This window comes from Rutidosis leptorrhynchoides, chromosome 2 (assembly GCF_046630445.1).
Source record: "Rutidosis leptorrhynchoides isolate AG116_Rl617_1_P2 chromosome 2, CSIRO_AGI_Rlap_v1, whole genome shotgun sequence".
Taxonomy (NCBI): Eukaryota; Viridiplantae; Streptophyta; class Magnoliopsida; order Asterales; family Asteraceae; genus Rutidosis; species Rutidosis leptorrhynchoides.
Window position 1 is genome coordinate 341,809,051 of NC_092334.1, and position 27,283 is coordinate 341,836,333.

The 27,283-nt window shown below is 35.6% G+C and overlaps 3 protein-coding genes across 3 annotated transcripts; 1 reads left to right on the forward strand and 2 right to left on the reverse strand.

Annotated features, from left to right (window-relative positions):
* Positions 1-1,746: 1,746 nt before the first annotated feature.
* LOC139888871 (uncharacterized) lies at positions 1,747-7,917 on the forward strand. Its single transcript, XM_071871854.1, has 9 exons — positions 1,747-1,806; positions 1,891-1,975; positions 2,051-2,116; positions 2,279-2,718; positions 3,628-3,640; positions 3,801-5,426; positions 5,876-7,175; positions 7,306-7,338; positions 7,785-7,917. Exons 1-9 carry the CDS (start codon positions 1,747-1,749, stop codon positions 7,915-7,917), a joined length of 3,756 nt encoding a protein of 1,251 aa, XP_071727955.1.
* A 4,735-nt stretch (positions 7,918-12,652) lies between these two features.
* On the reverse strand, positions 12,653-19,520 carry LOC139888872 (uncharacterized). The gene is made up of 7 exons (XM_071871855.1): positions 19,439-19,520; positions 18,995-19,141; positions 18,685-18,789; positions 17,146-18,522; positions 14,777-16,402; positions 13,068-14,326; positions 12,653-12,772 (listed from the first exon to the last, which is right to left on the reverse strand). Exons 1-7 carry the CDS (start codon positions 19,518-19,520, stop codon positions 12,653-12,655), a joined length of 4,716 nt encoding a protein of 1,571 aa, XP_071727956.1.
* Positions 19,521-21,264: 1,744 nt separating this feature from the next.
* On the reverse strand, positions 21,265-24,633 carry LOC139888873 (uncharacterized). The gene is made up of 11 exons (XM_071871856.1): positions 24,460-24,633; positions 24,276-24,278; positions 23,066-23,339; positions 22,893-22,980; positions 22,761-22,798; positions 22,506-22,593; positions 22,302-22,419; positions 22,057-22,199; positions 21,801-21,921; positions 21,418-21,725; positions 21,265-21,319 (listed from the first exon to the last, which is right to left on the reverse strand). Exons 1-11 carry the CDS (start codon positions 24,631-24,633, stop codon positions 21,265-21,267), a joined length of 1,410 nt encoding a protein of 469 aa, XP_071727957.1.
* Positions 24,634-27,283: the final 2,650 nt, after the last annotated feature.

Below are 27,283 nucleotides of genomic sequence, written 5' to 3' on the forward strand. Positions count from 1 at the left end.
TTGTTATCTCTCCTGCTGCCGATGTATGAATGTCTACTAATTTTGTCGGTTCCTTTATATGTATTATTAGGCACCGTTACCAAGTGATTTCTGGGGCATTGTTGCTCCTATGGGGAAGCTTGCAGCGTACATACGACTGCTAGCAGGGACGCAAATTATGCAGTCCGTGGAGAACATATATTATGTCATGAGATGGAAAGGGTAAAAAACAATGAATCATTGTTAGAGTTATCATGTATGTAGCCTGCTTTTTGCTCTATTTGTATAAGTTCCATTTCACGAGAATATAATATGTAGATGTAGATGCTGATGTTGGGCAGATTTTGTTGACTGTTATTTTTAAAAAAAAAAATTTAATTTTGGAGATCTTTGAATTACATCACCTAGCATAACTATATTTGTTATTCGATTTACGTTTGTCACTATCATTTTATGATTGGTATCGAATTTTTTTATGTTTTATCCCAAGTGCTCATAACAAATTCAATTACTTTCTTCAGTAAAAAGATATGTTTACCCAGTTCTGTGAAATGTGATATTTCATATGTGTGTATCAGGTTCCAGAAATAAGAAGTAATAAAACAAAGGCGATAAGGAGCGAAACAGATTCATACGGTGAATTTCAGTCAGCCGAGTATATGTACATCACCCACAAGGTAGTACTAAAAGTTACGCCTCCAGAATTGTCCATGATGTCCTGATTTGGTGAGCATATCGCTTTTAAACCTTTTAACGAGTTAAAATAAACTATGACCAACCTTTGACTATATTCCTTATCTAACAAACACTTTACAATCATATTGTGTAACATACATAGGGCAATTTTAACTTACTAACCTATGTTTCAGTCAAGCTGGTCCACGTAACCCTAATTGCATATAAAGTAGAGACTAATAACACATATTTCATGGGCATTCAACGTAAAAGTTTTCCTGAACCTTCCTACCTATATGTGTAACTGTTTATGTATGTATGTATATATATATATACATACATATGTATATGTATACGTATATATACATATATACATGTGTATGTATGCATATACACAGATATATGTATATGTGTGCATATATATGCGTATGTATGTATGTATTTATACAGTTATATGTATATATATATATATGTATATATATATATGTATGTATATATATGTATGTATATGAATCAATCTATGTTTGTATATATATATTAACTATCTATATTAATTATCCAGGCCTTTGAACTTCCACTTCTGGACCCTTTGCTCTACCACCCACACAAGTTATGTGCAACTATAAATGAAGTTCAGTCAAGTTGTATTTCCTCACCTTGCAATGTCTACAACTGAAAAAGCCACCACTTCTACGAATATCTACCCATGTATGACTGTCATTCTCAAGTGTTGAATATATTTACTAACATTCCACGAGTTTCACCTTGCTTTCTTTAAATTGCAAAAGGTCAAAGCAGCATACGCATGTCACAATTCCTAAATGGTCCTTTATCAATAAACTCATCAACGACACTCACGCGTTATGGGAAACGACAAACGTACCATGGGCTCATGATAAGTGACACGTGCACCGACAGCTCAGGTTCACCTATATTCCTACCAGCATATTATAATTGTAGATTTAACATGCCACAAATTTACTTTCGGAACGCACAATTGTGCAGGAACAGCTCTCAATACAGATATCCCCAGTTTCAGCAACATGCTAGGGCATTCAATCATGATACATTCCAGAAATTCAACAAGCAATAATGCCACACACCAGTTTATTGGCCTCAAACTCATTGGCCCAACTTCTCCAGTATCATTCGGTAAGTACATACTACCAAATCAGTGTCCTAACAAATCAATCAATAACGTACCTGTACACATATTTGGCATAACATTCGATTCAGCTAATCAACCAGACTTACAATGTATTTATCGCCACAGGTGAAACCCTTGCACATGTAAACTGTCGTCAGGCGACCGGCTCAAAAAGTAAGTAGATTATTAAATAATGTACCTTTCATGTAGACTGTGAAACTATTTTAGCAAACTGTTTTAATATTGCAGACACCATACGGTCTCACTCAGATCGTACCAAAAATGCCATCCAAAGGCGTGCAGCCAACTCTTCAGGTAACACCTTCCGACATCCACTGTTAAATAACCGGTATTTATTTATGAATGGGATTGCAGTGGGGATTTTTCATTGATGTGTTGGCCAACATGTGAAAAAAATAACTTTTGCTCAGAAATTATTTATGTCATATTAACGCTTGACTGTTCCGACTTTGCCAGGTATCAACGTTGAATATGATAATCAAGGACCACCGGCATTCAAGTGTCCTACTTGCAACGCAACTATGTGGTATGATGAAAGAAACAACAAACCAAAACATACCAAAAATCCAACATTCTCTATTTGCTGCCAAAATGGAAAAATACTCCTGCCAAAACTCAAACCCCCACCTCCACTCTTGAGGGCATTACTTGATTATACTGACACATCAATAGCAAGGTTTCGAGAGCAAATAAGGGTTTATAACAGCATGTTTTCATTCACATCTTTCGGAGCACGCATTGACCACAGCATCAACCGGGGCCGCGCTCCATACACATTTAGAATAAGTGGTCAAACATATCATAAGATTGTAACAGTGGAAGAAGGAAAACTTTGCGGGGTTACATCACCATGCGAGAATTTTACTGCTACAGAATTCAGCAATGGGAAAACGAAGGTACAACCCTCCTAAGGGGTGGACGGTTATTCCAACAGTATTTGGTTGATGCTTATACAGCTGTCGAAGAACAACGTCTAAAGTATCTCAGAAATCACCAAAACGAACTGCGCACCGATCTATACAACAACGTATGCGATGTTGTAGCAAGGGGCGACACCAAAGTCGCTTCAATTGGAAAACGAATAATTTTACCTTCGTCTCATACAGGCAGTCCACGCTACATGCTTCAAAATTACCAAGATGCTATGGCTTTGTGTCGCTAATTCGATAACCCAGACTTATTCATCACCTTTACTTCTAACCCAAAATGGCCTGAAATAGAAGGTATGTTATGCTTTATCGAGGGCCAACGAGCGCCCGACCGTCCAGAAATTGTAGCCAGAATCTTCAAGCAGAAGCTGGACAACCTCATGAACGATATAATGAAGGGCAACATCTTCGGGACATGCGAGGTAGGTATTATATACACATCATTCCCGAATTTTAGCATCAACATGTGCATAACTTATTTGCATGTTAGTGACACCCTCCAACTTCTTTACCTATTTATTACGGTACTGGAATAGTTAGCCGATTCTTTCTACCGTAGGTGTTACATGCTATAACTACAGATGTCTAAACTTCCTGCACCATGATCAAATTTATTTTATTGTATAATATAATTTTTCCTAACGTATATGCCATTAAAGGTATACATGAATATAAATAAATTAGCTTATTAAAGAAGAGTACTTAATGAAGTAGCATTTAGGAAAAATCACCTTTAATTTTTCTGCAGTACGCCTTCAAGAAAATGCCCGTTGATTCATTAAATACGTGTTTTTATATAATCTATTTACATGAATAATAGGAAACAAGAAATCATATGTTATTTACGTTAATCAACCTTGAATTGTATACTTGCAGGTCCATATATTTTGTAGATAAATAATCCCTAACATTGTCCACCTTGCCTACAACATACTGGATTTAAATAATTATTTGTAAATTTGGAAAGTAATACCTATTGTAATATGATTGTCCCAACTTTGTAATAACACATTTGCTACTATAATGACCCGTGAATTGTCTCCTGCCAGGTATACACATTATTGAGTTCCAAAAACGTGGGTTGCCGCATGTCCATATCTTAATCTGGTTGACACGTGCATACAAATGCAAGACACCCGAAGACATCAACGATCTCATATCGGCCGAAATTCCTAACGAGGCCCACGATCCCGAAGGATACAAGGCTGTCACCGAGTACATGTTACACGGCCCTTGCGGTCATAAACACAAGGACGCTCCATGTATGATTGATAACCAATGTTCAAAGCATTTCCCTAAGCCATATTACGCTGAGACCACAATCGATGAAGACGGTTACGCTAACTACAGACGCCGCAACAACGGTGTGAATGTTACTAAAGGCAAAAGCACACTTGACAACAGCTTTGTCGTTCCTTACAATAGATATCTGTTGATCCGATACAACGCACATATAAATGTCGAGTGGTGTAATAGATCTCGTGCTATTAAATATCTATTCAAATACTTAAATAAAGGGCCGGACCGAGCTACAATTGTGATACAGGAAAACGTACTACCCACACAAAACTCATCAGGCATTCCGGAAAAAATTATTGACGTTGATGAAATCAAGAATTATTTGGATTGCCGCTATTTATCTCCGTGTGAGGCTGCTTGGCGATTATTTTCTTACGACATCCACTTCTCTAAGCCTTCCGTAATTAAGCTATCATATCATCTACCAAACCAACAGTCACTCACTCTACACAATTCCCAACATCTTCCGGCCCTGCTTCAAAGACCAAGCATCAAAGAAACCATGTTCACCCAATGGATTGAACTTAATAAACAAGATCCAAAAGCACGGAGCCTTACATACTCAAAGATCACCAAAGAGTATGTCTGGAATAATGATACAAAGGAATGGGCCCCCAGAAAGCTGAGACCCTCTATTGGTCGTATTGTCTACTCAAATCCAGCGTCAGGTGAACGTTACTATCTAAGAATGTTATTAAACATTGTTAAGGGACCACGTTCATTTGAAGAACTCCGTACAGTTGATGGCACGTTACACCCCACATTCAAAGACGCTTGCTTCGCATATAGTTTACTCCACGATGATCGGGAATGGACAGAAGCTATTTTTGAGGCAAAACTCTGGGCTTCAGGTGCACAACTTCGCGATTTATTTGTAACCATGTTACTCTTTTGCAACATAACTAACCCACTAGCACTATGGGAACAACACTGGGAAGATTTAGCCGACGACATTCTTCATAAAAAAAGAAAAATCTTCAACTTCCCAGAATTGACCCTAACCGATTCTCAGATTAAAAATTACTGTTTGGTAGAAATACAGGGAGTTTTGCATAAACACGGGAAGTCACTCTCTGATTTCCCGACTTTGCCACAACCAGACCCATCTTTACTAACACAACTGGACAATCGCTTGATCCGAGAAGAGTTAAATTACAACATCAAGGAAATGAAGACGCTGCATGACAACCTATTCAGATCGCTTAACCCTGAACAACTCACACTATATGAACGGTTAATCAAGGCTGTAACAAATCAGGAAGGCGGGCTCTATTTCTTATATGGCCCAGGCGGGACTGGGAAGACTTTTTTATACAATACTATTCTAACAAAACTCAGATCTGAGAAAATGATTGTTCTAGCAGTTGCATCATCAGGTATTCTTTTTTTTTTGGAGCTAATTTTTTAATTACTTTTTCCCAAACATTATTTGTGGCAGTTATTCAAAAACTATCGTGAATCAGTAGGTTTAGAACCACCATACAACCTCTTTTATTATATCATATACTATTTAAAAAAAAAAACCTTGGATTATGTGTAGGCCAAAAAAAAAAAAAACAGTACTCACTAAGTCTAAAACCAGCTTAGATCCTCTTTTATTATATGAATTTTCCGTTCGACAACCTCTTTTTTTATGTCATATATTTAAAAAAAAACCTTGAATTAAGTGTAGGCCTTTTTAAAAAAATACAGGACTCAGTATGTCTAAAACCAGCTTAGATCCTCTTTTATTATATCATTTTTCCGTTCTACACACATTAAACAAATAATACGTTAGCGTGTTGTTTACACTACCTTACCAATACATATCAATGGAAAATTTCAGGAATCGCTTCATTATTACTACCCGGGGGCCGGACTGCACACAGCCGATTTGTTATCCCACTCGAGCTCATGGAAAATAGCACCTGCGGTATAAAACAGAAAACACATTTGGCTGCCCTAATGCACGAAGCAAGACTAATAATCTGGGACGAAGCTCCTATGACTCAAAGATACGCCTTTGAAGCATTGGATAAAACTCTAAGAGATATTTTGGGATCTAAAAAAGAGGCAAATAGAGATAAGTTATTTGGTGGTATGCCAATTTTGCTTGGGGGGGACTTTAGACAAATCCTCCCAGTCATTCCAAAAGGTAAAAGGCAAGAGGTCGTTAACGCATGCATCAATAGATCAGAATTGTGGAAATTCTGTCACCTACATACACTCTCACGCATTATGAGAGTCAACGAATACACTTTAGATGGCCAAATAGATAGTCGAAAACGCGCATTCAATAAATGGGTTCTAGATGTAGGGGATGGTAACGTGCCTACATCATATAAAGAGGGAGATGATGAACCATCATGGATAAAGATCCCTGAAGAATTCATTGTAAAACAAGGAATAAACCCAATTGAAACAATTGTTGATACCATATTCCCAGAATTCCAATTGAGGCAGGACGATGAAGACTATTTGCGAGAAAGGGCAATATTGACGCCCAGAAATGATGATGCAGATGCGATTAACAAGCACATGTTTAAGAAACTACAAGGAGAAACAATGACATACAAGAACTCGGATGAAATCTGCAAAGGCTCCACCGACTCCATCGAACAGCAACAATCATATCCAGTGGAATATTTAAACAAGCTCGATTTTCCAGGTGTGCCTCCTCACAAATTAAAATTAAAAATAGGGCAGCCAATAATGTTGTTACGGAATCTACACCCAAGTGGCGGGCTATGTAATGGTACACGACTGATCATAACCGCGTTTCAAAAGTTTGTCATCCAGGCTCGCATCATTACCGGATCACATATAGGTACAACAGTAATAATCCATAGAATTGTCCTCACCTCTGCACAAATAAAGTGGCCATTTGTTATGCAGCGAATCCAATTCCCGGTCAAACCGTGTTACGCTATGACAATAAACAAAAGCCAGGGCCAATCACTTAATTTGGTCGGCCTCTACCTGCCTAAACCAGTTTTTAGCCACGGTCAACTGTATGTAGCATTTTCACGTGTCACAACCCCAAATGGTCTTAAAATAGTCATGATCGATGACACTGATGAGCGACTGAAGGGCCACACCCAGAACGTTGTTTACAAGGAAACGTTCTTCAACCTCAACCAAACATTGTAACGGTAAGTTTCAGCCAATGATCTCTAAGACATATGTTTTTTAAATTATATATTCAATGTGAACTATGGCCTACCAGAATTATGTGTACTTGGAAAATCTTATTAGAATTTTCCATTCGTGTTTTAGGTACACGTGTTCAGATGCCTTAGACATGTCGAGGTACTCTGGATATCAGATTCTTGGATGAGCAATTGAAGGTAAATTCAAACATTTCTACACCTCTAATGTCTTATGCTGGGTTCATACTCAGGCGATGTTCATAATAAAAAAAGGATATCGTGACGGTTATAAGGGTAACCTGTTTGTATTAGCCATTGAAAACACACCACATGAAACTGGAGTCAACATTGTCCATTCGTTAACACGTTAGTTCAGCTGGGCCACAGCTGATAGTGTTGGATACTTTATTGCGTGAACCCTATTTACCATCCATTTTGGCCTTTTAGCTTACTAAGGTTCCCAAAACAAAATTTAATAGGATACTTAGTATTGTGATTGATACATATTTGAACACTACGCATTCATTAAACGGCCTAATATTGCTATTGTCAAACCATCAGCACACGACTTTCATGGCTGTTACTAAGTATTTACAATTGCTGCAGGTTACAATTTCAGCGTCACCACCAAAGAACCACAACAGAGATTACGCTAATATATGTTTCCAGCAACATGTTCAAAAGGCCTAATATTGCTATTGTCAGACCATCAGTGCACGACTATCATGGCTGTTACTAAGTATTTACAGTTGCTGCAGGTTACACTTTCAGTCACCACCAAAGGACCACAACAGAGATTACGCTAATATATGTTTCCAGCAGCATGTATGATTTAACATAATTGGTGTATTACGCATTTCTGTCCCCTATTTTATCAACTACATTGTAACAATTCATGTATACTATAGTTGTAGCATTTATAATTATCAACCGTTTCCTTCAGTACCGTTTGCACTGGCATCTGACTAAATATTGATATTTACTTTCACTACATCCACTCGAAACTTTACAATATAAGCCCCCTTTTGTTTTAGTGCAGGCTTTTTTATAAACTAAGTTATTGTTACGACCACCACAAAACACCCGAAAAGTACACAAACCCAAGCCATGTACGTGCAACAAACGGGCATTGTGTACTAGTTAGTAATAATAAATGATAATATGATAATATTAATTACTAATAAAAATAATAATTTTAATAATAATGATAATAATATTCATTCAATAATAATAATTCCTAATGATAATGGTAATATTACTAGATGGTAATACTAATATTAGTCATATTAGTTAAAAGTTATAACTTTACTATTAATTATATTTATAATGATATTAACAATGATAGTAATGATATTAATAATTGTAACTAATCAAATTGTATCATTTATCTGTATTATAATTTTAATAAAATTAATAGCATTGCTATTGCTATTAATATTGATAATAAAGTAAATGTAATAATAATATTACTATATCTACTCTACTTAATATTTTATTGTCATAATTTATTTCCTAATTAATGTTTACTTAATTATATAATATATAACTTAATATTTATATACTATCTATATTACAAAATACATTTAATATTAATTATACATAGAAATCATATTTATTTATATTTACAATATAAATATTTTGTATTTTGTTTTACATTTTCATTATATTTTATTATTTTCAATTATCATATATCTTTATGAAATATATACATATTTATTTTCAAACATTTGTTTGTGAATCGTCAAAACTTAGTCAAGGTTAAATAAATGAACACAGTTCAAAGTTTTTGAGATTTCAATACTACAAACTTTGCTTATTTTGTTGGAAACATATAAAGATCAAGTTTAAATTTGGTCAGAAATTTTCGGGTCGTCACAGTAGGGGTGTTCATTAAACGGTTACACCCGAAAAACTGCCCAATCCGAACGCTTATGGGTGAAACGGGTTTGCCTAATTCGGATTTGGTTTGAATTTTTAGTGATACCTGAATTATAAATTGGTTTATGGATTGGTTTTGGATTTAGAATCTAAACCATGGTTTTAAATCGAAAACCCAAAGAATTAGTTATCTTTTTACTATTTTAACTAAATCCCATATTGATTTTAGTATTATCGTATTTTTCTTACTGTTTTTACTAAATCTCATTATTTTTGACTTAACTATTTGTCAATTTAGGGCTTGGAAATGATGGAAACACGCTGCTGATTTTTTTTTTTCATTTATTTTTATTTTATATTTTAAGTTCGAGTTTTTATTGGTATGATTATTTCTTAGTTTATAACTTGGTCTGTTTGTTGTTTATGAATTTATGATTTAATTTTAATGATTACTCCGTATCGGTATATATTATCTCTAATAATATCGACGCCTACAGTGGATCTATTTCTTGATCATGACTATTATGGTTGATTTGTCAATTATTAGTCCAAATTAATATCAAAGTACACTAAAAAGTTTTTAAAATTCTTAATATTTTTTTTTCAGTTGCTAGTTTCTAAATTTTCAAATTGGTTTAATTGGTGAACCGACTCGAAAAAACCGATTTTATATTCAGTTGGATTGGTTTGGTTCATATTTGGTTTTCAAAAATATTTTAAAAAATCGATTAATCCAAACCATTTAAACCAAATAAACCATAAACCGCTCGAACGAACATTCCTAGTTGGTGGGAGGTGGTGGTTGTTGTTGGTGGTTGGAGGTGAGTGGTACTTATTGGTAGGTGAGGGTGGTAAGTGGTGGTGGTTTGTGGACGTGATGGTTGGTAGTTGGTAGGAGGTGATTAGTGGTGGTAGTGGTTATTGGTAGGCGGTGGTGATTGGTGGTCGTGGTGGTTGGTAGTTGGTAGGTGGTGGTGATGGATGGTGATTAGTGGTGGTGGTGGTGGTGGTGGAAGGTGGTGGTTATGGTGGTAGGTGATGGGCGGTGTGGTAGTGGTCGAAGATGGTGGTGGTAAGTGGGATGTGGTGGTGATTGGTAGTTGGTGGTGGTCCCGGGTGCTTAAGTACTTTTTTGATAAAGTTAAAAAAAATTAAATTTAATATTTAACATTTTATTTCACTAAGTTATTATAAGTTATAAGTTTTTCCTTGATTAGTTACATTTACTTTTAACAAATTATATACTTTAATATATGGTTTACATCGAAACAAAACTGAAATTATATATAACTTATTTGTAGCCACTTAAAATTCAATAAAATGTTAAAAAAAATTAGTTTGTTGTTTCGGCGAAATTAAAGGTTTTTTTCTCAAACCCTTATCGTCGCCCTCTTCGCTATGGGTTATTGTTTCGCCAAGTGAGTATCTTCCAAAAAATTTGTTCTCGTTCATTTCTTGCTATATTGTAATTATTTTTTGGTGTCATTAATTCTTTTCCTCCCCTTTAATTGATAGTCAGTGATCACGTATTATGTCCATTGTTATCTATTCAAATCATATATCGCGCACATATATATTTAACATCGTATCGGTTTTTGGTTAACCAAATTCGGAATGTTCAAAATTGAAAACCGAACCGAGAAACCGATTTCAAATTCGGGTTGATTTTTTTTATTTGGTTTCAGTTCAGGATACGATGTAAATGGTTTCAAACCAAATATTGAACACCCGTAGATTTTGTTGAAAAGATATACGGTGTAAATAATTTGATTAAACCAACAAAAAAATCCAGCTAAAACAATTTAAAAAATTTAAAACCCTTTAATTGTTTGCCAATTTTCAACTCCGCCTTATTCTAAAAAAATAGCAATCGACCCCTTTTCATTTGTATAGGGGCAAAATGAAAAAGCTTATGAGATTTAAATTTGGTTTAGCAAAAATCTATCTATATCTATATATCTATCTATATATATATATATATCTATAGTAATTGAGTCCTAGAATCATAAGTATGGTGTATTAAATACGTTTAACTCAATAAAATTTACCCATGCAATTTAATTGACTGGTAAAAAAGTTAAAAATTATATGGTAAAAAAGTAAAAAAAATCATATTAAATAAAAATGTCATAAATAAAGTTTAAGTAATTAATAGTTAATAAATATATAAACTTTTCATCTTCCAAGTAACATAATTTATTTTTAGCCTATAAATATGTAATTTTCATTCCATTTTTTCATATATCAATCATACAAAAGAGTACACCATCTTACTAATGCTGTAATCTTATTTTTTTTAAAATGGAAAGAAGAATAAATGATATATATGGTTATATATATATATATATATATATATATATATATATATATATATATATATATATATATATAAAATTAAAAATTGACTCTAAGATTCATAAATATAAATATGATCATTAAACCATCTTACTTATTATGATGTTAAAAAAGCTAACCACTTAATGTAAAAAAAATTAACCACTTAGTGGTTAAAAATTTATTACTTTGTAAAAAGTAAATTTTCATCATTTATTTACCCCATAATAATCTATCTATATCTAAAAAGTGAATCCTTAAATTATAATTATGAACATTAACCCAATAAATTTACCCATTTACCCCCACTTAATATCATCCCATTTATCAATAGGAAAATTTTATAGTTACTCATTATACTCATCTTTTACTTGAGTCATAATTATGGACATTAACCCAACTTATTTACCCATTCACCCCCACTTAATATTAACCCATTTATCAATAGGAAAACTTTATAGTTACTCATTACTCATCTTTTATAAAACATAACTAGTACACAATGCCCGTGCGTTGCACGTACATGGCTTGGGTTTGTGTACTTTTCGGGTGTTTTGTGGTGGTCGTAACAATAACTTAGTTTATAAAAAAGGCCTGCACTAAAACAAATGGGGGCTTATATTGTAAAGTTTCGAGTGGATGTAGTGAAAGTAAATATCAATATTTAGTCAGATGCCAGTGCAAACGGTACTGAAGGAAACGGTTGATAATTATAAATGCTACAACTATAGTATACATGAATTGTTACAATGTAGTTGATAAAATAGGGGACGGAAATGCGTAATACACCAATTATGTTAAATCATACATGCTGCTGGAAACATATATTAGCGTAATCTCTGTTGTGGTCCTTTGGTGGTGACTGAAAGTGTAACCTGCAGCAACTGTAAATACTTAGTAACAGCCATGATAGTCGTGCACTGATGGTCTGACAATAGAAATATTAGGCCTTTTGAACATGTTGCTAGAAACATATATTAGCGTAATCTCTGTTGTGGTTCTTTGGTGGTGACGCTGAAATTGTAACCTGCAGCAACTGTAAATACTTAGTAACAGCCATGAAAGTCGTGTGCTGATGGTTTGACAATAGCAATATTAGGCCGTTTGATGAATGCGTAGTGTTCAAATATGTATCAATCACAATACTAAGTATCCTGTTAAATTTTGTTGTGGGAACCTTAGTAAGCTAAAAGGCCAAAATGGATGGTAACTAGGGTTCACGCAATAAAGTATCCAACACTATCAGCTATGGCCCAGCTGAACTAACATGTTAACGAATGGACAATGTTGACTCCAGTTTCATGTGGTGTGTTTTCAATGGCTAATACAAACAGGTTACCCTTATAACCGTCACGATATCCTTTTTTTATTGTGAACATCGCCTGAGTATGAACCCAGCATAAGACATTAGAGGTGTAGAAATATTTGAATTTACCTTCAATTGCTCATCCAAGAATCTGATATCCAGAGTACCTCGACATGTCTAAGGCTGCTGAACACGTGTACCTAAAACACGAATGGAAAATTCTAATAAGATTTGCCAAGTACACATAATTCTGGTAGGCCATAGTTCACATTGAATATATAATTTTAAAAACATATGTCTTAGAGATCATTGGCTGAAACTTACCGTTACAATGTTTGGTTGAGGTTGAAGAATGTTTCCTTGTAAACAACGTTCCGGGTGTGGCCCTTCAGTCGCTCATCAGTGTCATCGATCATGACTATTTTAAGACCATTTGGGGTTGTGACACGTGAAAATGCGACATACAGTTGACCATTGCTAAAAACTGGTTTAGGCAGGTAGAGGCCGACCAAATTAAGTGATTGGCCCTGGCGTTTGTTTATTGTCATAGCGTAACACGGTTTGACCAGGAATTGGATTCGCTGCATAACAAATGGCCACTTTGTTTGTGCAGAGGTGAGGACAATTCTGTGGATTATTATTGTTATACCTATATGTGATCCGGTAATGATGCGAGCCTGGATGACAAACTTTTGAAACGCGGTTATGATCAATCGTGTACCATTACATAGCTCGCCACTTGGGTGTAGATTCCGTAACAACATTATTGGCTGCCCTATATTTAATTTTAATTTGTGAGGAGGCACACCTGGAAAATCGAGCTTGTTTAAATATTCCACTGGATATGATTGTTGCTGTTCGATGGAGTCGGTGGAGCCTTTGCAGATTTCGTCCGAGCTCTTGTATGTCATTGTTTCTCCTTGTAGTTTCTTATATATGTGCTTGTTAATCGCATTTGCGTCATCATTTCTGGGCGTCAATATTGCCCTTTCTCGCAAATAGTCTTCATCGTCCTGCCTCAATTGGAATTCTGGGAATATGGTATCAACTATTGTTTCAATTGGGTTTATTCCGTGTTTTACAATGAATTCTTTGGGGATCTTTATCCATGATGGTTCATCATCTCCCTCTTTAGATGATGTAGGCACGTTACCATCCCCTACATCTAGAACCCATTTATTGAATGCGCGTTTTCGACTATCTATTTGGCCATCTAAAGTGTATTCGTTGACTCTCATAATGCGTGAGAGTGTATGTAGGTGACAGAATTTCCACAATTCTGATCTATTGATGCATGTGTTAACGACCTCTTGCCTTTTACCTTTTGGAATGACTGGGAGGATTTGTCTAAAGTCCCCCCCAAGCAAAATTGGCATACCACCAAATAACTTATCTCTATTTGCCTCTTTTTTAGATCCCAAAATATCTCTTAGAGTTTTATCCAATGCTTCAAAGGCGTATCTTTGAGTCATAGGAGCTTCGTCCCAGATTATTAGTCTTGCTTCGTGCATTAGGGCAGCCAAATGTGTTTTCTGTTTTATACCGCAGGTGCTATTTTCCATGAGCTCGAGTGGGATAACAAATCGGCTGTGTGCAGTCCGGCCCCCGGGTAGTAACAATGAAGCGATTCCTGAAATTTTCCATTGATATGTATTGGTAAGGTAGTGTAAACAACATGCCAACGTATTATTTGTTTAATGTGTGTAGAATGGAAAAATGATATAATAAAAGAGGATCTAAGCTGGTTTTAGACTTACTGAGTCCTGTATTTTTTTAAAAAGGCCTACACTTAATTCAAGTTTTTTTTTTTTTAAATATATGACATAATAAAAGAGGTTGTCGAATGGAAAATTCATATAATAAAAGAGGATCTAAGCTGGTTTTAGACATAGTGAGTACTGTTTTTTTTTTTGGCCTACACATAATCCAAGGTTTTTTTTTTAAATAGTATATGATATAATAAAAGAGGTTGTATGGTGGTTCTAAACCTACTGATTCACGATAGTTTTTGAATAACTGCCACAAATAATGTTTGGGAAAAAGTAATTAAAAAATTAGCTCCAAAAAAAAAAAAGAATACCTGATGATGCAACTGCTAGAACAATCATTTTCTCAGATCTGAGTTTTGTTAGAATAGTATTGTATAAAAAAGTCTTCCCAGTCCCGCCTGGGCCATATAAGAAATAGAGCCCGCCTTCCTGATTTGTTACAGCCTTGATTAGCCGTTCATATAGTGTGAGTTGTTCAGGGTTAAGCGATCTGAATAGGTTGTCATGCAAGGTCTTCATTTCCTTGATGTTGTAAATTAACTCTTCTCTGATCAAGCGATTGTCCAGTTGTGTTAGTAAAGATGGGTCTGGTTGTGGCAAAGTCGGGAAATCAGAGAGTGACTTCCCGTGTTTATGCAAAACTCCCTGTATTTCTACCAAACAGTAATTTTTAATCTGAGAATCGGTTAGGGTCAATTCTGGGAAGTTGAAGATTTTTCTTTTTTTATGAAGAATGTCGTCGGTTAAATCTTCCCAGTGTTGTTCCCATAGTGCTAGTGGGTTAGTTATGTTGCAAAAGAGTAACATGGTTACAAATAAATTGCGAAGTTGTGCACCTGAAGCCCAGAGTTTTGCCTCAGAAATAGCTTCTGTCCATTCCCGATCATCGTGGAGTAAACCATATGCGAAGCAAGCGTCTTTGAATGTGGGGTGTAACGTGCCGTCAACTGTACGGAGTTCTTCAAATGAACGTGGTCCCTTAACAATGTTTAATAACATTCTTAGATAGTAACGTTCACCTGACGCTGGATTTGAGTAGACAATACGACCAATAGAGGGTCTCAGCTTTCTGGGGGCCCATTCCTTTGTATCATTATTCCGGACATACTCTTTGGGGATCTTTGAGTATGTAAGGCTCCGTGCTTTTGGATCTTGTTTATTAAGTTCAAACCATTGGGTGAACATGGTTTCTTTGATGCTTGGTCTTTGAAGCAGGGCCGGAAGATGTTGGGAATCGTGTAGAGTGAGTGACTGTTGGTTTGGTAGATGATATGATAGCTTAATTACGGAAGGCTTAGAGAAGTGGATGTCGTAAGAAAATAATCGCCAAGCAGCCTCACACGGAGATAAATAGCGGCAATCCAAATAATTCTTGATTTCATCAACGTCAATAATTTTTTCCGGAATGCCTGATGAGTTTTGTGTGGGTAGTATGTTTTCCTGTATCACAATTGTAGCTCGGTCCGGCCCTTTATTTAAGTATTTGAATAGATATTTAATGGCGCGAGATCTATTACACCACTCGACATTTATATGTGCGTTGTATCGGATCAACAGATATCTATTATAAGGAACGACAAAGCTGTTGTCAAGTGTGCTTTTACCTTTAGTAACATTCACACCGTTGTTGCGGCGTCTGTAGTTAGCGTAACCGTCTTCATCGATTGTGGTCTCAGCGTAATATGGCTTAGGGAAATGCTTTGAACATTGGTTATCAATCATACATGGAGCGTCCTTGTATTTACGACCGCAAGGGCCGTGTAACATGTACTCGGTGACAGCCTTGTATCCTTCGGGATCGTGGGCCTCGTTAGGAATTTTGGCCGATATGAGATCGTTGATGTCTTCGGGTGTCTTGCATTTGTATGCACGTGTCAACCAGATTAAGATATGGACATGCGGCAACCCATGTTTTTGGAACTCAATAATGTGTATACCTGGCAGGAGACAATTCACGGGTCATTATAGTAGCAAATGTGTTATTACAAAGTTGGGACAATCATATTACAATAGGTATTACTTTCCAAATTTACAAATAATTATTTAAATCCAGTATGTTGTAGGCAAGGTGGACAATGTTAGGGATTATTTATCTGCACTGTTAGAAATTTTGGTCAGCATTATACATGTGCAGGTATTTAAATAATTTTTAAACTAATGAGGATGATTCAAGTATTATATAATAACTGGCATTTTGACAAACATACAAAATATATGGACCTGCAAGTATACAATTCAAGGTTGATTAACGTAAATAACATATGATTTCCTGTTTCCTATTATTCATGTAAATAGATTATATAAAAACACGTATTTAATGAATCAACGGGCATTTTCTTGAAGGCGTACTGCAGAAAAATTTAAGGTGATTTTTCCTAAATGCTACTTCATTAAGTACTCTTCTTTAATAAGCTAATTTATTTATATTCATGTATAAACATGTATACCTTTAATGGCATATACGTTAGGAAAAATTATATTATACTATAAAATAAATTTGATCATGGTGCAGGAAGTTTAGACATCTGTAGTTATAGCATGTAACACCTACGGTAGAAAGAATCGGCTAACTATTCCAGTACCGTAATAAATAGGTAAAGAATTTGGAGGGTGTCACTAACATGCAAATAAGTTATGCACATGTTGATGCTAAAATTTGAGAATGATGTGTATATAATACCTGCCTCGCATGTCCTGAAGATGTTGCCCTTCATTATATCGTTCATGAGGTTGTCCAGCTTCTGCTTGAAGATTCTGGCTACAATTTTTGGACGGTCGGGCGCTCGTTGGCCCTCGATAAAGCATAACATACCTTCTATTTCAGGCCATTTTGGGTTAGAAGTGAAGGTGATGAATAAGTCTGGGTTATCGAATTCGCGACACAAAGCCATAGCATCTTGGTAATTTTGAAGCATGTAGCGCGGACTGCCTGTATGAGACGATGGTAAAATTATTCGTTTTCCAATTGAAGCGGCTTTGGTGTCGCCCCTTGTTACAGCATCGCATACGTTGTTGTATAGATCGGTGCGCAGTTCGTTTTGGTGATTTCTGAGATACTTTAGACGTTGTTCTTCGACAGCTGTATAAGCATCAACCAAATACTGTTGGAATAACCATCCACCCCTTAGGAGGGTTGTACCTTCGTTTTCCCGTTGCTGAATTCTGTAGCAGTAAAATTCTCGCATGGTGATGTAACCCCGCAAAGTTTTCCTTCTTCCACTGTTACAATGGTAGGGTATGTTTTCATGATACCCGGTTTCACCATATGGGAAGAGTAGTGGGTACTGTAACGCCATATATAATTGATGAAGCTCAGAGATTCTCTGGGGTGCGCAGTTACGTTGTTGTACAATAATATCACGTGTTGAATTACAGTGGCCAAAGTCGCTAGTGATAAGAGCTGCCACCTCACCAACGTTTGATGCGTTATACTGGCGGGAGTTTGAAATTTTTGCAATCAATCGAAGTGCGCAGTCGGCCGATCTATTGTTAATGGCCCAATCTCGTGCCATACGAAAAGCCTGTGCAACTGCACTAAATTGATCGAGCATTGCAATCAATTTGTTAGTTAACATTTCGTCTACAGTCTCTCTTGAATCACTATCTAAAAAAGCCGACATGCGGTTTGCGGCCTCATTTTGTGTGTCATAAAAGTAGAGCTGCGCATACCTCGGTGATCCTACATCCTCCAGTAAGAGTGAACCAATCTTATGATATGTTTGACCACTTATTCTAAATGTGTATGGAGCGCGGCCCCGGTTGATGTTGTGGTCAATGCGTGCTCCGAAAGATATGAATGAAAACATGATGTTATAAACCCTTATTTGCTCTCGAAACCTTGATGTTGATGTGTCAGTATAATCAAGTAATGCCCTCAAGAGTGGAGGTGGGGGTTTGAGTTTTGGCAGGAGTATTTTTCCATTTTGGCAGCAAATAGAGAATGTTGGATTTTTGGTATGTTTTGGTTTGTTGTTTCTTTCATCATACCACATAGTTGCGTTGCAAGTAGGACACTTGAATGCCGGTGGTCCTTGATTATCATATTCAACGTTGATACCTGGCAAAGTCGGAACAGTCAAGCGTTAATATGACATAAATAATTTCTGAGCAAAAGTTATTTTTTTCACATGTTGGCCAACATGTCAATGAAAAATCCCCACTGCAATCCCATTCATAAATAAATACCGGTTATTTAACAGTGGATGTCGGAAGGTGTTACCTGAAGAGTTGGCTGCACGCCTTTGGATGGCATTTTTGGTACGATCTGAGTGAGACCGTATGGTGTCTGCAATATTAAAATGGTTTGCTAAAATAGTTTCACAGTCTGCATGAAAGGTACATTATTTAATAATCTACTTACTTTTTGAGCCGGTCGCCTGACAACAGTTTACATGTGCAGGGGTTTCACCTGTGGCGATAAATACATTGTAAGTCTGGTTGATTAGCTGAATCGAATGTTATGCCAAATATGTGTACAGGTACGTTATTGATCGATTTGTTAGGAAACTAATTTAGTATTATGTACTTACCGAATGATACTGGAGAAGTTGGGCCAATGAGTTTGAGGCTAATAAACTGGTGTGTGGCATTATTGCTTGTTGAATTTCTAGAATGTATCATGATTGAATGCCCTAGCATGTTGCTGAAACCGGGGATATCTGTATTGAGAGCTGTTCCTGAACAATTGTGCGTTTTGAAAGTAAATTTGTGGCATGTTAAATCTACAATTATAATATGCTTGTAGGAATATAGGTGAACCTGAGCTGTCGGTGCACGTGTCACTTATCATGAGCCCATGGTACGTTTGTCATTTCCCATAACGCGTGAGTGTCGTTGATGAGTTTATTGATAAAGGACCATTTAGGAATTGTGACATGCGTATGCTGCTTTGACCTTTTGCAATTTAAAGAAAGCAAGGTGAAACTCGTGGAATGTTAGTAAATATATTCAACACTTGAGAATGACAGTCATACCTGGGTAGATATTCGTAGAAGTGGTGGCTTTTTCAGTTGTAGACATTGCAAGGTGAGGAAATACAACTTGACTGAACTTCATTTATAGTTGCACATAACTTGTGTGGGTGGTAGAGCAAAGGGTCCAGAAGTGGAAGTTCAAAGGCCTGGATAATTAATATAGATAGTTAATATATATATACAAACATAGATTGATTCATATACATACATATATATACATACATATATATATATACATATATATATATACATATAACTGTATAAATGCATACATACATACGCATATATATGCACACATATACATATATCTGTGTATATGCATACATACACATGTATATATGTATATATACGTATACATATACATATGTATGTATGTATATATATATATATATACATACATACATACATAAACAGTTACACATATAGGTAGGAAGGTTCAGGAAAACTTTTACGTTGAATGCCCATGAAATATGTGTTATTAGTCTCTATTTTATATGCAATTAGGGTTACGTGGACCAGCTTGACTGAAACATAGGTTAGTAGGTTAAAATTGCCCTATGTATGTTACACAATATGATTGTAAAGTTTTTGTTAGATAAGGAATATAGTCAAAGGTTGGTCATAGTTTATTTTAACTCGTTAAAAGGTTTTAAAGCGATATGCTCACCAAATCAGGACATCATGGACAATTATGGAGGCGTAACTTTTAGTACTACCTTGTGGGTGATGTACATATACTCGGCTGACTAAAATTCACCGTATGAATCTGTTTCGCTCCTTATCACCTTTGTTTTATTACTTCTTATTTTTATTTCTGGAACCTGATACACACATATGAAATATCACATTTCACAGAACTGGGTAAACATATCTTTTTACTGAAGAAATTAATTGAATTTGTTATGAGCGCTTGGGATAAAACATAAAAACATTCGATACCAATCATAAAATGATAGTGACAAACGTAAATCGAATAACAAATATAGTTATGCTAGGTGATGTAATTCAAAGATCTCCAAAATTTAAATTTTTTTAAAAAAAAATAACAGTCAACAAAATCTGCCCGACATCAGCATCTACATCTACATATTATATTCTCGTGAAATGGAACTTATACAAATAGAGCAAAAAGCAGGCTACATACATGATAACTCTAACAATGATTCATTGTTTTTTACCCTTTCCATCTCATGACATAATATATGTTCTCCACAGACTGCATAATTTGCGTCCCTGCTAGCAGTCGTATGTATGCCGCAAGCTTCCCCACAAGAGCAACAATGCCCCAGAAATCACTTGGTAACGGTGCCTAATAATACATATAAAGGAACCGACAAAATTAGTAGACATTCATACATCGGCAGCAGGAGAGATAACAAATTACAGCCAAATGGTTTGCTAGCAAAGAGAGAAAGTGATAGTTACCTGCCAGGAATTGTTTTCAACGGACTAACAATGCATGGTGTATACCAAATCCATAGTTTCAACATAAAGAACCAAGTATTAAAATGAAACTGATTTAGTGGATATTAAATTACCAACATGAGTAAAACAATAAATATTAAACATTTTTCAAACATAAGTGGATGTGCTGGAACAGAAATGTAGCTATAAGCCCAAAACCAGGGGCTATATTATTGCAGATAGTTTCGAAAACCAAAACTGAAAACCAAAATTCAAATTGTTCGGGAATGCATATTCAAAAACAAAAGCCCTAATATTGGGCAACAAATATAACTCAGCATAACTATAATTAAATAGTTTGAGTTATTTATCTTTAAGCCTGGAAAACATCCTATGGATCAGATGCCTCTGCCCCATTGCTCTCATCTTCGCTTGCTTTTTTCACTTTCCTCTTCTGAGTCACTGGTTACAATAAACCTATAATATTTGAAAATGTTGCAGGCAATAAGTAGGGTGACGTTGGGAACGGCCAGGGATTTACATACTATGTTATGTTAAAGTAGTTAAGAGCTTACTTGTGCCGGTTTGTGCGTTCTAAATCTTTGCTCGGAGTTGGAACAGCAATGTTTCTCTTTTTCCCTGCTGTTGTGGAGCCTGACCTGGTGATTTCTTTGTCGGGGTTTGCAGTGATTGTTGGTGCAGGGAGTTGGTCTGCCTGTGTGGTTGGTGGAGTCTCGGGAACGACCACGTCTGTGTAGACTTTTATGCAGTTGAAGCTTTCAAATATACCGTGGTTGTAGTATGAGTGTGCCTTCAACAATAGTACTTGCTTGGTGTGAATGAGGTTGGCCAGCGCATTGGGCAATACAGTTCTACATGTAGCCTATATACATATATGAAGAGGTGAGTTACGCAGTTTTACTTTGCAAGTGGACACAATGTAGAAGCATACCCTAACCTTTTCTAGCTCAAGTAAAAGAGCTGGTGCCGTTGTATTCGTTAATTGCTCCCCCAACTCGTCAAATACAACCACTACAGTCTCACCGGTTGCATCCCTGACATCAAATTCGATCCTGAACCTGTCAAGTTATAATCTTAGGGGTAAGATACAATTCTGCCCGTGGTTAAGTAGTGAAACGTGGGTAAAGCGGGGCTCGAAAACCATTGTTAATAAGGTATTTTCATAGTAAATACCGAGTAATGGGTTCTGGTACGTTATCTTTGCAAGACTCGTAGTAAAAACCTCGATTCTTTCTCGTCGTTCCCTTTTTGACTTGCAAATGCTGCACGTGGTGTAGTACCAACCATTTTGCAGCCGGATGCCGGCGAGTTCTACTTCAAGCTTGAAAACATCAAGCTGCAAATTTTAGAGTCAATGGGAGTAGTTATAGGTTAGATGGGTTGGTTACTTGATAATACAGAGTGATATAAATAATTGAACAAAGGGACCGGACGTTACAATGTTGTGTTTCCCTTTTCGAACCAGATCCAGAAGCTCAGCCAGGGTTCCTTCTTTTGGCAAGGGGAAATGGCGTACTGGGGAACGACGTTCGCCGTCTTCAGGAAGGTCGATTGTACTGCGCAATTCATGTCATTTTTAAGCTGTTAGCAAACTGATATATATGTTGTAAGGGTGTTTGTATTATATTAGGGGGTGCGGTACCTCATTTTCTCGACAAAGTCATGTAGGGTGGGTATGGTGCTGTCATCAATGATCATGGTTGATGAGGAGCTTGAAACTGCAAGAACGTCTGCAAAGGCACGCGGAAACAGGTTGTTTAGTGGTTGTGCAAACGTAAACACCTAGGTATCCAAAGAGCGTGGGGCTTACCAAAGTAGTTTTTTCGGACGGACACCGATGTTAGAATGATGCACCGCAACGCAGGTGATGCAGGTAGCTTATCGAGCAACGATTAACCCAGACCACCCGAAAGTGTCATAGGGATCTTATGGCCCCTGTAAAAGAAACATGGTTACAGCTGTAATTAGTAAGTAATATACAAACGCGGGGTCAAAACATTCCAGAAATGGGGTTAATTGTAGAATCAACCTTTCGTTCGCAAGTTCAAACTCCATTGTTGAGAAACCGTTGCGCTGTGGCTTGACCGATCCGACGTTCGTAACTCGTCCGACCACATCTACATTATACGTTTACCAGTCAGTGTGTCGGCTAAAGTAAGTTTATGGAGATTAAGTGGTGGATATGGAGAATTTAAATTATACCGATTAAGTATTTGCGCTCTGTCGGGACCAAGTCTTCGATCTCTATGCAATCAAACGGGTGGCGGATATAACCATCCGTCACAGCGATTGCTTGCCTGTCAAGGTAAGTTGAACCTTGCAACTGGATGATGACATTGTTGGCCCTTAGGATACGGTACTCGTCTCGGTTCGCCACCACTTCAAAGTCCTTCAGTAAGTACACAGATCCTTCCTTCAGCCGGGTGATGAAATGGTGGGCGATGTTATGCTTAGCGGTTAGTTGTATCACGTTACCCTGTTGTACATGGTAAATGACAAATTGTCAGACACTACAATTCAGATGCTTAAACAATGTTATACGATACATGTACTTATCTGCAAGTGTGAAATAAAGGACCGTAAAAGGAGGTCTATAAGTTTGTAAAATTAAATAACTAACTTCCATACACATCCATTTGTAGACTAAAGTATCAGTATTCAAATACGTAAACAACCTAATAGGAAAACTCCATGTATGTGTGAATTCTTAACAAATGACTCCAAAAGGAATTCAATACTTTCTATTTAAATTTAATACTTTAAATAACAGGTTCACCATGGCGTTGTTATGCGCAGCACACATACATATAACCATCATATATAATGGATGCATATACATAAATATGTGTTTATACAGAGTAGAGTGTGAATGTAAAAGAATGCAATGGCAATGGATTAAACAGGAAAAACCAATAACAATGACAGAGTATTAAGTGGGTGCTACAATTTTCAAAAATCATCTACAAACAAAAAACACAATAGTATACATCATGAGGAGATAGAATATAATATAACTAATCTGGAGCTCCAACATAGAATAAATAAATTAGATAACATGTTCGACATGGCATTGTTACGCATAAGAAGTCAAGAGATATAAACAAACAACAAAATTGACTATTTTAATGACACATGAATGATATGACAAAAGAATCTTGAAAACACATAAGTCACTGATGTGTTGTTATGCAAAGAATACATTCAGAGGGACTACTACTAATATTCAGATACGTAAACATTTACTTCTAAAGGAAAACCAGAAACAACCATCATATATAATGTATGCATATAGATAAATATGTGTTTATACATAGTAAAGTGTGAATGTATAAGAATGAAATGGCAATGGATTAAACAGGAAAAAACCCTAACAATGACACAGTACTAAGTATGTTGCACAATATTTAAAAACCATCTACAAACAAAAAAGACAATAGTATACATCATGAGCAGATAAGAAGACAAACGATCTACACAACCAACAACATTGACTATTTTAATCACACACGAATGATATCACAAAAAAAATCTTGAAAACACATAAGTGTATGATGAGGTGTGAAAAATAATATCAATTTTAAACAATAATGGTATACCTTTTCATCAGATGCGATGAAATCTGAGCTTAAATACTTCCCATATGGTGTGTGGGTATCCCACATTCTGCTTATCATTACCTTGACAACAGCTTGCTTTCCAACCTCAAGTTGGTTGAGGTACACGTAACTCATGTTTCCAGCTGCATTGGATGATTGTGAACTTTGGGCCATTGTAATACTTGTTATTTTTTAGGGAGTGATGCATAACCATAAACCATATACCCACAATATATAGGGGCCTAAAACACTGTAAATTCAATTAATTCATGAAGTTACAAACATGATTAAATGTAATTGAATTTAAATTGTAACTGAATCGTTGTTGAATTTGGTGAAACTCCTTCAGTTCATTCGACTAACCCAATTAAACACAATTAAACACAATTAAACACAATTAATAAATGTTGACATAATTTGGGTCTCAATTGAATTCGATTGCAGGTGAACTTAATGTTTTAAAATTCAGATTGATGAAACTAACCGTTTGGTTGTGGATGTGCATGTGAAAGGCCATGAATTCCAAACGATGGGAGTTTGTGCGACACCAACGGTGGTGAATCAAAGATCTGATGCTCAGCAGGATCAGAAGGTGTGATTAAACGACCGTCGGTTGGATGCCGGATGTTGCATGCGCGACGTTGTGAGGAAGCGGTGGAGATGAGCCGGATGAAATAAGACACCGGTTGTTTGGTTCGATGTGGTTTTTTAGGTTTACAGATATTATATCGTATGTTTGACAAACTTAAACACCAGGCGCCTTTGTGTGGGGTTTTTTTTTTTCCTTTCCCAATAAATAGCAAAAAATGAACTATAATTAACAGGCGCCTTTGTGTGGGTTTTTTTTTTTTTTTCTTTACCAATAAATAGCATAGTTTATTCATGGATGGTTAACAAACTAACCTTAGTCAAGATCATGGGTTATAACCTAATTAATGGATGTAGGAGTCAACTTTTATATGTTTATAGATAGATGGAATCATTTAATTATTGATCATAGCTATTAACTTTATAGTTTTACTGATCAAGAAATCAATGCATGATAACAAATGATAAGGTCAATGTACTATTTTAGTTTATCAGTATTTCACTTGTCCTTTCATTTGCACACACTTGACATCCATTCATTTGAAACCTCATTAAATAACAAATTCTACATATATGTTTCTTTGAAGTTCCTATTCAGTTTCTAACTCTTCATTTGTCTAAATCATTTATTCTTCCAACAACTTTATGATCTATTCACTTTTCATCCCCTATATAAGGTTTGCAAGTTGTATTCAAAGTCATTTTTGTGTGTTTTTCGATACATAGGATTTGTGAAATTAACTACAGTCTATTATACACAATTATAGAATCATAGATTGTTGTTCTTAGCAGTGAGGTGTTGTTGCTGCTTTCTCATTAACATCTTCCCTCAATTTGATGAACTTTGATAGTTTTGTTAGCATTGTATCCTTAATTCTACCAGATTACTAGGCTTGGTGGTTTACTATGTAACTCAGTCATTTGTCATTGATTTTACTCCTAGATCTCGATAACCCAATAAGTTTTCACACTTATGCATCACGAATCTTCCATAGATAGGGAAATTTCATGAACTAATCATCAATAGTTTCATCCCATTTCCTTCATTAAACTTTCAAATATAAAGTGGCTAATGCTCCGAGAGAAGTTAGTAATAAGATGTCATTGTAGTATATACTCACGGGCTCACATAGTTATTATGTACATGTGTATGAGTTTTTATGTATTTCATTTAGTTTGAAGCATTACTTTGTAAGTTTGGTTAAATATTGGATCTGTATAATTACTTAGTGTGTTAAACATTATATTACATGCATAAGCGATATTTTTTGTATTTTATCCTAACTCGCGAATTATGAAGTTATTTTAAGTTCTTATTCTTTGTAACATAAGATTTTGATTTCATGTGTGTGTGCATATACCTTTTTAAGAATCCTGGATCCTTGATTTTATCATAATCAATCATTTCTTATTTGTTGCTTTTAAGTTTTATTATTTATTATTAATTATTAATTTATGGATTGAAAATTGATTCGGTTTATTTCATTTCAATGGTAAATTCTTTTTACGTGTATCACGGAATGAATTTTACCTTCTTATCCAACATATTATTGATATATATTCTCATATTCCCCCCCTAAACAACAGTATGTTGTAAATGTATCATCCAATTAACTACATGTATTAAATAAACAATCACACTTAAATACTTTAACACCCTATTACTAAAACTTGGTACGAATAACTCATAATTTACAAATTCTAAAGCATAATAAAATCCGTGCATTATGGATTTCTGGGAAAAATTAGGGGCTTCTCTCTTACAAAATAATTCTTAGAATGATGGATTTTATTCTATCATTTTGTCTTCAGTAGATGTCAAAAATACTATTGTTAACTACACAACTACACATTATATGCAAGTATACATTCTATTCTCATTATTTAACATTTTCATTTCAATTTACTTTGCATATTTACTTTCTCTCTCGAGTACTTCTTATTGATAATTATTAATGATCATGAAATTCCTATCTTTTCATAATTCAAAAAAATAAAATAAAAAATAACTAGGTCACTCATATCTCAATTCGTATTTTTTTTATAATAAAATATAAACAAAAAACTTGGTGGTTACTACTAATGTTTGACTATCATCTTCAATTGTAGTGATATGGAATTAACTGTGGAGGAGGACACTGAAGATCGTTCACCCACATTGCAGCTTGGGTCTTTTTGCCATTTGTTTTTATACTTACTCTACCATAAAGCAAGTTCCTCATTTTGCATATATGAA